The 12,871-nt window shown below is 37.3% G+C and overlaps 1 protein-coding gene across 1 annotated transcript in view; it reads right to left on the reverse strand.

Annotated features, from left to right (window-relative positions):
- The window catches only part of ANO4 (anoctamin 4), a 127,336-nt gene that overhangs the window by 84,136 nt on the left and 30,329 nt on the right, over positions 1 to 12,871 (reverse strand). Inside the window, exon 4 of the mRNA XM_062020377.1 lies at positions 12,512 to 12,670. Within this exon, the coding sequence (XP_061876361.1) occupies positions 12,512 to 12,670 (159 nt within the window). The remainder of the gene's footprint in view (positions 1 to 12,511; positions 12,671 to 12,871) is intronic.

Consider the following 12,871-nt stretch of genomic DNA (forward strand, 5'->3'; position numbering starts at 1 on the left):
ACAATTCAATTTACAAGAGGCTAGGTACTCAAGGGTAACATGATGACATAGATCAATGCTTTTGAATATTGGTAGTAGTTCATTGACAGTGCTCTGGGGCTTTACTGATAGGGAGAACATCAGGTATTTAGAGAGATACATATGCACTTTTTGGAAAATACAAATTCTAGGTATTCAAGAAAACTTGAAACATATTCATGTTCTCACTGCAAATTTTTAGGATTTAACTGTGATAATCTCTGAACATGAGATAAGAACCAAATTGTGAATCTGGCACTATGTCACACATTATCGATCTGATTTTACTTTCCTGTAGTCACAGGAAGTAAAATGCCCATGCAGTGAACCTGATTGCAAATGCTGCTGTTAGCTCATTTCTGCACTAGGAATCTAGCAACGAGTTTAGGAAATTAGATTTTCTTCTGTTGTACACAGTATCTGACACAAAATGCCTTGATACCTTGCAGGTTGTCCATGAAATAAATTAAGAACAAAGTCAAGAACAAAATCAGCAAATAATGACTTTTGCTAACTATATGAACACTTCAGTGATCAGCTGTGGTGCAATTTGAGAGAAATGCCTTGTGTTTCAACGCCAAACTGAATACTTTATATGAAAATAAAGTAAATTTTAAAAGATTTCTAAAAATGTATAGCTAAACACACAAAATTTTTAAATTTTATTTAAGCTTATGTATTTTTCACACAAAATGTTTTTGGTGTATTACTGGATTAGATAATCACTTCTAAACATTTTCTCTTTTTTCTTTTCTTACTTGCCTTCCATGTTTTAATGTGGATATGCCTCCACATCTTGATATTAGCTTCCTCTTAATGCTTTTTAACTATCATCTTTCTCTCCCTCTTTCCTAAAACTCCAGTTTGTTCCCCATTCCAAATCATTTTTACATCATGCCTTTTGACTGGAGTAATGCATTGGCAAGATACATGAATTCAGTCTCCTTTTACAACAGGCAAAAACCAGGACAAGATGGAAATTTAAATTGACATGGCAAGAACTTAGTAATTCACAGTCAAAATAGCAAAACAAGAAAATATCAAATAATGAAAATGCAGAAGCATTAATCTATTCCATAGTTTGGGGGTTTTAGAATTGAACTTTGTGATTGTAACACAATTCAACTAGCTCCTTGCTTCACACTACACCAATATTTGGGTTGATTCTGCAATTGACAGGTCTGCTCATGTAACTTCATAGATAACACCTGGGCACAGGACAAACCAAATCACTTATCTTTAGTAAGTTAGAGATACCGTCCATGCCATGTATCTGACTCAGTTTCCCCTACTGGACACTGGCAGTCCGCTGTATTTGTATGAAAACATTGGCACTATGATAACTTTAAGCCCAGTGATCCTGGGAAGTTACCTGAAGGCTTATTCCCAAGGAGCAGACATCTCAGGTGTGATTCAGGTCAACTATGTTTGGCTATCTGGAATGGAAGGTAATCAGCACTTTGAGGGTACAATTAATTTGTTCTGTTTTCCTCAGATTGAGATGAACTGCTGCCCAGAAGGGCTTGTTCCTCTCCAGATAGATATCTGCATTGCAAACCACTACAATAACTAGGATGGTTCTTTCTCCTCTCGGGGATCTCCAGTAAAACCACCTTATTTTCTCTGGACTCCTGTTACCTTCCTCACCATCCCATCCCATCCCATCTTCTGCAACAGCATTGACACTTCCTGCAACTGTGTCTTCATGGATGGCTCTAGTTCACTGCTTAGCTGTCTGGGACATCACAGGGACACTAAGTGATTCAGGCCAAATTTTACAAGGCCTTGGCTACTATCCACTTCCTCCATTAATCCCACTTTATTCATTCTGGCCACAGAGAACAAATAGGGTAATATAGATCTGTAAACAATAAAACCTCCCACTAGTATCCTCTGTACTTTAAAAGGCCTCTTGATTTGGTCAATGCATTCTGTATTTTATTACTTGAATTCTTCCCTCCCGTTAATTTCTGAAGCTAATGATAGATTTCACAAATTTGCACAAGATTGTTGACCTTGGATGTTCTACATATCACAGCTTCCATCTACTCAACTACAGTTTCAGGACTGATCCTTGTGGAACTCCACTGGCCACAGGCCTCCAACTTGATTCTGTGCCATTGATCACCATCCTCTGGGCTCTGTCATTCAGCCAGCTCTTTAATCCACCTCACTGTCCATTCATGCAACTCACACTGCTTGAGTTTACCTATAAGCATGTTATGGGAGATGGTGCCAAAGGCCTTGCTGAAGTCAAGGTAGATGACATTCACTGCTCTCCCTTCATCTAGCCAGCCAATTATACTCTTATGGAAGGTTATCAGGTTGGTCAAGCAGGATTTCCCCTTGGTGAATCTGTGTTGAGTCCCACTGATAACCATCTTTTCCTTCATGTGTTTTGAGATGACATCCAGGATGAGTTGTTTCATCACCTTTCCAATCACAATCTGGTTTGGTGTCCTGCTTCTTCCATAGCGGATCTTGAACTCCACCATCTCATGGTCACTGCAGCCAAGGTTGTCTCCAACCTTCACATCCTCAGACCTTCTTTATTTGGATTCATGAGAATGTTATTTAATGTCTCCTTTAATCTACATTTTTAAAGGGAATTATCTGAATAAAAGATATTTTAGTAGATTGATTAAAAAGTTTATGTAATCTTCCTCATTAAAAGAAGATGAAAAGAGAAAAATGTTAAAGGTGGAGAAAAAGAAATTTATTGCCATTTAGCAACTACCAGTCAAGCAATTAAACTTGCTGACACACTTCTTTCAAAAAACAATTTCTGCTTCTGAAACTAAGCCAATTAAACTAAAAATGTGAAAGGAATACACAAGAATTAGCTGGATGGGTTGTAACCGCTTATAATATGAGATAATTTTCTAACCACTTTAATTTTAAAACCTAATACCTAAAGCCAAACCATTATATTTCTACATAAGGAAATTGTGTAAACTCAATGTCAGATATGTTATTATAGACACAGAAAGATAAAGGAAAACTGTATACTTCTATTTCTCACATATAGAAGTAGAATATGAATGTGAAAATCTCTGAAAAACCTGCTGTTATCACTAGCCTACAATGTCAGTTTTTCAAAACATGAACTAACTTGAAAGTAGAAGGTCAAATACACATTGGAAACAAAGATTAAATGTCTTGAAATCTAACAGTCATTAAAAATAACAGAAATTTTGCATCTTGCAGAAGAAAGTATGAAGTCACACTTTCTAGATTTACATGTCTCTATTTTGTTCTTGTCCTATCTGCATTTTCACTGTGGAGGTTTTCTCCTTTATGTAAAGTCTTGAACTTTAAAAAGGTCTAAGAGATACTTGTTAAAAAAATTAAGCACAAAGTTCTTATATTAGTGCTTGACAGTGGAGACTTCAGAAAGAGAAGTCAATCATATTTTTTATAAAAGGAAAGATTTGAGTCAATTAACAGAAAAAACCAGCAAGCTGTATCTAAGAAAAGTAGCAAGTACTGTACCATTAAGACCTCCAAGAAGAAAGAAATGGGTCTTACACTTTTTTGCCTAAAATAAGGTTTTAGAGATTCTTTTAAAAGCTGTCATATAAAAACACAAGGTATATTTGTGCACAAAAAAGTTTTGTAAGCCAGGTAAAACAAAGGTACATGATTAATTGGCTGTCAGAGGTCTCAGTCGATGTGACTAACTCAGGAACATTTTTACCTCAGGTCAAGCTTTATTAAACTTCATTTACAACATCACTTCATTACCACTCAAACAGCAAGAAACCAATACTTAAATATGCAGTGGATAATGCTACATTTAATTTGAGACCAGAGAGTCATAAACTGAAACATTTTCTTCAATAAAGTGTGCACTGAGGTAATTCGATTAACTCTATCTGTGAGGCTCTTTCCACAAATAATATACAGTTAATCCAAAGTACACAACACCAATGCTCCACTTGCTCTGTGACCAAATTAACAAAGAAGGTACTCTGACAATGAGAAGGCCTAGAAACTTTGTGCCAAAAGCAGGTAAGAAAGAGAATTGTTCTATCCAGATTCATGTTTCCTTCCTGGGACTACTACTTCCAGGGTACACAGCTTCACACCAACCACTTCATGCTGCAGGGGAAGATGCATATGTGTCCTTGACCAAGAAGGCACTGCAGCTATTTGAAAGCCTTACTATTTGTTCAGAAGTGTAATGCTGTAAATACAATGTCATATTTCCAACATAAGTTCAACATCAAAATCATCAACATGAAATGAGAATGTAAAATGTACTGCTGGCATTTTGATATACACTGTCTTACTATTTGCTACTGACAGCTCTAGATTTCTGCTCATTAAGCCAGTACTATGAGGGAGTGTTGCAGCAGAACAGTCATGTCACCTCTGGGCAATGAAAAGTCTCACTGTGCATTAAGTAGTTGTAGTCTTATGCATTATGCTTGTTCCTGATGCCACTGTCAGGCAAGCAACAACTCAAAAAAAAATTGTAGCTTAAGATCAATTATTGTAAAGGGAAAGGTGACTTTTGACATATAGGGGACATCTCACATGCAATCATTTTTTTTTTTTAAATCTATTTCCTCTCTGGTTTTTTTCCCATGAGTCTGATGTCTTTTGAAAGGTTTTTGACATTCTGATTTGCAAAGACTGATGACAGGAAACTCTTTGACAAAAATACCCTACTCAACTCAGGGACCTTCTTATCCTTTTTCCATTCTCTAATTATTTTCTGTATTGCCTCCATACTCCATGAAAAAAGCCATACTTTTCCCAAATATCGATCAATTTTTCATCAACAGTTTCTTAATCTACGAGCTTTACAAAAAGCTGTTAAAGGATGGAATTTGTCAACTTGGAAACATTAATTTCTGGGCTCTCTCAGACAATTGAGAAGGTTACTTTTAAAAACTGTACATGGAATTTTGAGTTCAGATTCTATCCATCCAGACTTCCATGTACCTCCTCAAATTTCTCTTCTAAATTGCCACTGTGTTGAAATCTAAAAAATTTTCCCCCACAAGCCTAGGCAGCTGGAATCTCCTCCACTGTTTAGTAACAATGATTTTTTGGTACAGAGTGCTCTCTGGAAGAGGACATGGTCCTGTTGGTACCTACATGTTTTTCTGTAAAACACTGCCAAAAAGAGTCTCTATTTGCTATTTACATTAAATAATGAAGTAAAATTATATCTTTGGAAGATCAGTCTCTTTTTAACTTGCTCTGACTGAATTTGGGTGAAATGAGCAGCCCAGTGTTTTAAATTAAACAGCTGGAAGCACTTTGACTTATAATGCATGTAGTGGGCTTGCATTTCAGTCTGGTTCTGTTTTTTCCAGGCATAGTTTATGTCACTTTGATGTCTTCATCCATAATTTGTGGATGTGATCAGATACAGTGCTTAAACATTAAATAACAAACTGCACCTGCTAATAATGGGATATTATGCCATTTGTGAAACCACAGCTCCTGCAGGCTGCATAATTTGTACTCTAAGTTCATTAGCTGTAGATATTTACATATTGAATAATACATTGAGAAATATGAGAGACAGAAACAACTTACTAGAGGGCCTGAAAACTACTGAATACTTTGTATTTGTTGCAGTGGTAGATTAACATCAAACTACATATATAGGAAGTTGACTCTGGCTGGACAACAGATGCCCACCAAAGCCACTGCAACAGTCCCCTCTTCAGCTGAACAGGAGGTAGAAATTATAACAAAAGGCTTGTGGATCAAGGTAAGGACAGGGAGATCACTCACCGGTTACTGTCACACACAAAACAGACTTCAGTTGGGGAAATTAGTTTGTTACCAATCAAATCAGAGTAGGGTAATGGGAAATAAAACCAAATCTTAAAAAGACCTTCCCTCCAATTCTCTCTTCCTCTTCTTGGGCTCAACTTGACTTCCAGTCTTCTCTGCCTTCTCCTCTCAAATGGTACAGGGGCATGGTCAGTTCAGTACATGTCTCTGCTGCTTGTTTCTCTGCACTCTTTCCCTGCTCCAGCATGGGATATCTCCCACAGAAGACAGTCCTCTATGACCTTCTCCAACGTGAGTCCTTCTCATGAGCTACAGCTCTTCATGGGTCACTTTCATGGGGTGCAGTCCTTCAGGAACAGACTGCTCTCCACAGGGTCACAAGTCTTGAGAGCCAATCTGCTGCAACCTGGGCACCTCTCCCCATGGGTTCACAAGTTCTGCCAGGAACTTGCTCATATGTGAGTTCTCCATGGGGTCACAGCCTCCTTTAGGTCCATCCATCTGCTCCAGCATAAGATCCTACCTGGACTGCAGGTGGATATCTGCTCCACTGGGGCCTCCATGGCTGGAGGGGCAGGGCCTGCCTCACCATGGGCTGCATCACAGGCTGCAGGAGAATTCCTGCTCCAGTTCCCGGAGCACCTCCTCCCCCTCTCTCTTCACTGACCTTGGGGTCTGCATAGCTGTTACTCTCACATATTCTCACTCCTCTGTCCCAGCTGCAATTGCAAAGGGTTTTTTTTCCCCCTTCTTAAATATCTTATCATAGAGATGCTACCACCATCACTCACTCAGCCTTGGCCAGGGACGTGTCCATCTTGGAGCTGACTAGCATTGGCTCTGTTGGACACAGAGAAAGCTTCTTTCATCTCCTCACAGAAGCCACCTCTGTAGCCCCCATGCTACCAAAATCTTGCCACATAAACCCAGCAGAACATCTGATCTTCTCCAAGGACCAAGAAGACCTAGTTTCGTCCAAATCCTAGTTTTTCCTAAAGGAAAGCCATAGGTGATATCCTCCATGTGGCCTAACCTACCAGGCCTTCACAGCATCAATGATCATCCCACACACAGTTGTCCTGGTGCTTCCTAGCACACATCACACACCATACATGCTCATAGATTCTTTTATCTCAGTAAAAAAAAAACAAAAAAAAAAGCTCAGAGGACAGTAGGTGCAATTTTTGGTGGTAGAAGCTTTCCCTAGCCATCCTTTTCTCTAGCACAAAGGGGATTTTAATGTTTTCAGAGTAAGCTCAACATGTCAAGGAAAGGATATGAGCACCAAAAGAAAACTTGTAGGCAGGAAAAGATTCCCAAGTTGACCAGCAGCTTGCTCCTGGCAAGCTACAAAGAGTTAGCGGGCCATAGGCTAACCACTCTGTTATAAATGGTATGCCTGAATTACAAACAAGTTATTGTTCTTCCAATAAGTGAATAAATTAAAGTCATATATGAAAAAGAAATTTAGAGTAAATTCAAAAGACACTGAGATTTGATTGTGCACTGCTTCTCAGAGAACCAAATTACCTAAGCTAAGTAGGTAATTACCTAAGCTAAGTTTATAGAACACCTTTCCTCACTCAGATCTGCAAATGCCATTTGGGGTCTGGAAGTCAGCTTAATTCTTTTCTGCCCATGAATCACAATCAGCAATAACATTTATGTAAGAGGAGTCTCATGAACAATTTCAGTGATGACGCACAAACCAGAAAAAAGATGAGTATCTCATAACTATTTTGGTACTGCAGTACTAACAACAACAACAAAAAGTAGTAGATGTCATTTTTGCCAGAAAGATGATAATATTTGGCTATGCTTAGGAGCAATAGCTATTGATTATAACATCTCTTTTACATCATTACTGAGCACAATCACATTTAACGTTTTGGCCTTGTAGTCCTGGTTTTTCACACTCATTCTTTACTTCTAATTTTTACCTTAGTTTGACACGGTCATAAGTCTATTTCGGTTTTACACTCAGGGATGAAACCAGAGTCACAGAGACACTATATTGTGTGCCCTTTCTGTCATCTGTAATTTCTCTCAACATTCATCATTTTAAAACAGGCTCCAAGTTGCTGCTATATATGTCTTTTACTAAATACATTTCTAGCCTCTAAAGTCCTGTCCTATTAGCACAAAGTTACAGCCATATTAAGAGAAACTGCTTCATAGAACTCCTACTGTCCACCATGAACCTATCTACATCTGCTGGTGAAAAGTTTGAAATAATAGTATCTTGTAACTATACTGCATCACCTACTGAAAAAGGTCTCTAAACATAACTTTCAGACTCACTTTACACATGCTGGTAGATATTTGTTTGCACAACAAAAGTGAAGCTTATACTGTGCTTTTTTTCCCCCCATCTTTGTGGATTTTTTTCCCCAGAGAGTACCTACTGTAAATTTCTATTGCCTATTATATATACCAGCTGTGTATTGTCTGCCAGATGTTGCTCCAGAAATGTCAGCTACTGCTTCAGGCAGGGACTGAACGCAATTAGAGATGCCTTGGTAACAGCTTGACACCTATGATGGCAATGCTTAAATTTTTAATCAGGCATGTAACATGAAACCCACATAATTTGAAAACTGGACCAGTACACTGCACTAATGTCTTCTTTTATCCATGAGACATAAAGATAAATGTACAGGCAGGAGCCCAAATGAATTGACTGTTTTTTTGTAAAACATCTGAAAATAGTTCCTGAAACACATTACACATCCAGTAGCTGTAAGGAGACCTGCTTTTTAAGGCAGTAAGGAATGTTATTGCTTTAAACAGTTCAATATTTTATACTGAACATAAGTATACATAAATATGCTAAATATATAGAATAAAGGGCTTGAATGCTACTTTCTCTACTTCTGTGATTAGTTCCCTTTTACTACATTTTTATTTAACAGTTTCTACTGGCATGCTAAATGCTTTTTCAAATAAACTGTATCAAATTTACTTACAAATTAAAAACTTTGGACACAATGATTAAGTAAAATGTGTCAAGTACATTTACTAGTAGAAACACTATATTAATTAGTTTGGTACCTCCCATCATGAGAAGATAAAAAAAATCCCCCAAATATGCCAAGTTCAAAGTAATTGTGATTGATTGCTAGGGCTACATGACCAGTTCCTAGGCAACATCAGATTCATTTTAGACATACAGTATTTACCATTAATGGAAGCTGTAGGTTTAATTTTGGATGAGGGATAGTAGCTGGATTTGGCTAGGATAATTAGTTCATAAGTCTTCTGTGAAAAATACAATGTGCCAATGCAATTTTAACTCTTCCTTCTCTCTTACAAAGACAGGTATTCTAGAGGGATGGACACCATATTTGGAATGTCTGACACTACCTGGTTTGGTTTTTTTTCTTTATACAAAAATGATGAGAAGTCAGTACTTTCTGGGAGTCAGTAGGCTGATCTTAGTCTTAGGTTTAACTTGTATTCAGATAAATATGAAACATACCCTCAGAATGTGGACCTGTTAACCATTTACTAGTCAACTCTGGAAGTTATGAATGTCCTGTAATATTTACAGATGGAATTGATACCTCATCTCTGATAAGAACTTGCATCGTTTGTAGCCTACTCTCTCCATTTTACCCAATACATAAGTCTGTTTCAAAGAGTATTAAAAAATGAAAACAGTAAGATCATTAAGAATCCCAGAGCCAGAATCTCATAGTTATTGTTCTCATTTGTGAGACATTATAAAAAAGGATAAATTAATATAGGAAATTTTGTATCTAGCTGAAAGAAAATGGAGTTTTTTCATGGAGTGACCTATATTTTCAATTAACTTACCTACAGCTTCTATGCATACGATCATATTTATTAGATGTGATCCATGTTTGACTGGGATGACTCAGTCATCCCATCCAGATCTCATATACATTAAAAAGCAGGGACAAGAGCTAGAAAATGATTTATGCTGATTCTCTCAATTAGCATTCACTCTTAGAGTTCTGTTTTCCATACCTTCACTAATTCAGTGATCTATTTTTTGTCTGAAATCCCCTCATTGTCTAGTACTGGAGATACAGAGCATCAAACCTGATACAACTTCCATGAGGAAGTGTTGTGGCACAGCTGAAGCATGGGAGTGTAACTTCATTGGTGAATATCTGCAAGACATTATCACCATTTTCTACAGCCAGAAACATACCTGTTGATGCTGTTCCCAGCTACACAATCTGTGCCTTATCTCAACATTTAGGAATTAATTTCAGATTTGTTGTCTTATTTCATGCTGTTAAGTGAACACTTTGTTCCTTACATTCACCATCTCTTGAGTATTTTGTCAGGTAGTCACTGCAGTGCATTTTTCTCTCTGTAGTGTTACAGAGGAATGTGATTTTGAAACTGCACAGCTCTATAAGTTTCCATCTCTACCACCGATTTCACATTATAAAGAGAGGACTAGTTGAATTGAATGTCAATATGTGAACACCCAGTAGTCAAAGGAGAATGAATCAACACATACAATTCATAGAAGGTGAAAAGTTTCTTTCAGTCCAGTGGTTACAGCTTGTTACCTCTGTATAAGTTCTGTGGCCAAAGGCAGACAACTTCCATTTTAACTTTCAGTTCAACTTTTCCCAGTGAAAGGAATATATTATATATGAACAACTAGAAAACAAATTTGCTGTTAAAATCTTCCAGAAGTGAAACTCAGAATGATGTGTAGTCTCATGAAAAGGAGAAATAAAGATAATGAGAAATAATCTAGGCATTATCTGATCATACCACTTAGTTTAAAACTAAGTGGTATGCAGCACAATAATTACTCTGTGGAGAGATAGAGGGAGTGTACCAAGAATGGACTTATTTCCTTTAGGATTCTAATTCAATTTGGAAACTAACATGATCATAAAATATACATGCTAGGGTTTAATTTTAGGTCAGTCAGATGTTTAAAAAGATTGCTACCCTAGATTTTAAAAAACTTTATCCTGAGTCATGTAAGATAACCTCATTTTGATCACTCTGAGTTTTGAAAATGTGCAATTACTGACACTGGCAAGAAGTCACAGCAAGGCCAAATGAGATTAATAAGAAATAAAAGTACACCTCAGTAGCATAATAGAAACTGAAATGAATAATCAAATGGGCAGAAAATTCATGCAGCCTAGGCAACAAAGTCCAAATAAATGGGCTTGAAAACCACATAAAAACTTTATAGTAAATATTTAAATAATCATTTTTTTTTAAAAGTTTTCTGTGCAGAATGTTGCTATAAGATTCATAATACCTAGAATATAAAGTGATTTCTTAACTTTCACTGCTGACCTTAGCACTGGAAATGATTAGTTGGAAACCATTGAGCAGATGTATCAACAGTGAGGATTCATTCCACTTTCCTTTTCCACACTGTCCAAACTTCAGAGACTTCTTCAGAAACTGTCTTGGTGGAAGTAAAGAAGAATTCTGGGATGTGAAGGTGAACAGCTGCAGGAACACATTTGTGCTCTTGGATGTTGTGTTACAACTCATACAGACGGTGGTATGTTTACAAGAAACATAAGAAATGAAGAGTGGCTGCCATTGAAAACATCTATCAACTACTGCAGCACTCGAGATGCTAACTTCCAGGTTATTCAAAGGAATAGTTCATGGTAACTGGTTGATGTAACCAATGATACAGTCTTATACACATCCACACCAGTACCTGTGTTCATTCACAAACATTTAAAGAATGTAAATGTTTTCACCACTCTGGAGGGAAACAGCTTCCGATTTTTCCTCCCTAGTGTTCTCCAAAGAAGTGTGCCTTTCAAATATACAGGCAGAATATTTGCACATGTACCATGAATTCATTGAAAGAAAGGAAGATAATGTACAGTATCTACATAATTGACCAAAGTTTGTAAATTGAATAGTCCTCTGTTGTTTCCATCAGTGGCAGCATGACAACACATATTAACATGACTGTGAGTCAAGCACAATTAAAGCTAAATATTCAGCTGTATCTGTCCTACACAGAAGTGAGACTTAAACCTGGTTTAAGCATCCTTACAAAAGTTTAAAAAAAAATACAACCCTTGCAAAAGACAGATGGTCTACTTAAGCTTTGCTCTTGGTACCGATCCCATCAAGTCATTTTTAGGTGCTTCATATACATTTTTACACTCTTGTCCAGAAAAATCTTATTATATTTGGAATTGTCTTGGAAATAACATTGATATAAATGATTTAAATGTACTGTCCAATTATTTAAATGTTTGGGATTAAGACGGGAGAGACTTTAGGCTGCTTTCAAACTTCCAAAACACTGTTAAGTCCCCATGCCTAAACCAACAGGAAAAGGAAGGCAGGGTCTAGTTAGGTCTTTGGAAAGAGTAGTAAGACCCTCTGCAAAGACTGGAGCAGTTAGCTAAAATGTGCATAAATGTGGATTGTACTCAGTAGAATCCAGGCCATCCAAACCCAGCCCTTATTTTCTCTATTGCACAGCACAGTGGATGAAATTTTGTGTCCTACTTGTGCACAACGTTGAAAAAGATGACTGTAATGGACTGTTTTGGCCTTCAATCTGTATGTCTGATTTACCTTTAGGCTACGTTTTCCCGCTGCTGTGGCAATAAATAGCCTATATTTAGGCATGTTTAAAAGCATTTTTCCACTGCTATAGCTGAGTAAAGGGGTTTCAGAGTAAACAAAACTCATGCCCTCAGATTCTACACAGTTTTAAATGTGTAAAGTCTTTTCAAAGAAGCTTTGTTACCTCTTTTTCCATCTGAAGTCCTTCTGCTCTGATATTTCTCTCAAATACTTCCCGCTTTTCTGTCTGTGGATTGGATTTTCTGTACACCAAAATGTAGTCGATCCGACATTTCCCATCTCTAAAGTATAGTCCACTAGTTTTGTTCTTATCAGGTACCTCCTGTAAAGGGAAAATAAAACATTTCAGTAATTTTCCTTGGTAATTGCTGCATTGTTGTTTGACTTGTCAGATTTCAGCAATACTCAGCAGGAGTGATATGGAATTGGAACAAGCTGTTCAAGTTTTTAGATGCTTTGCCTAGAGTGCCTTTGAGGTCTTCTGAAAAGAGTACAGACTTCCTCCCTTCAAAAACAAGAGGTC

Source organism: Colius striatus, chromosome 1 (genome assembly GCF_028858725.1).
Source record: "Colius striatus isolate bColStr4 chromosome 1, bColStr4.1.hap1, whole genome shotgun sequence".
In the NCBI taxonomy this organism is placed as follows: domain Eukaryota; kingdom Metazoa; phylum Chordata; class Aves; order Coliiformes; family Coliidae; genus Colius; species Colius striatus.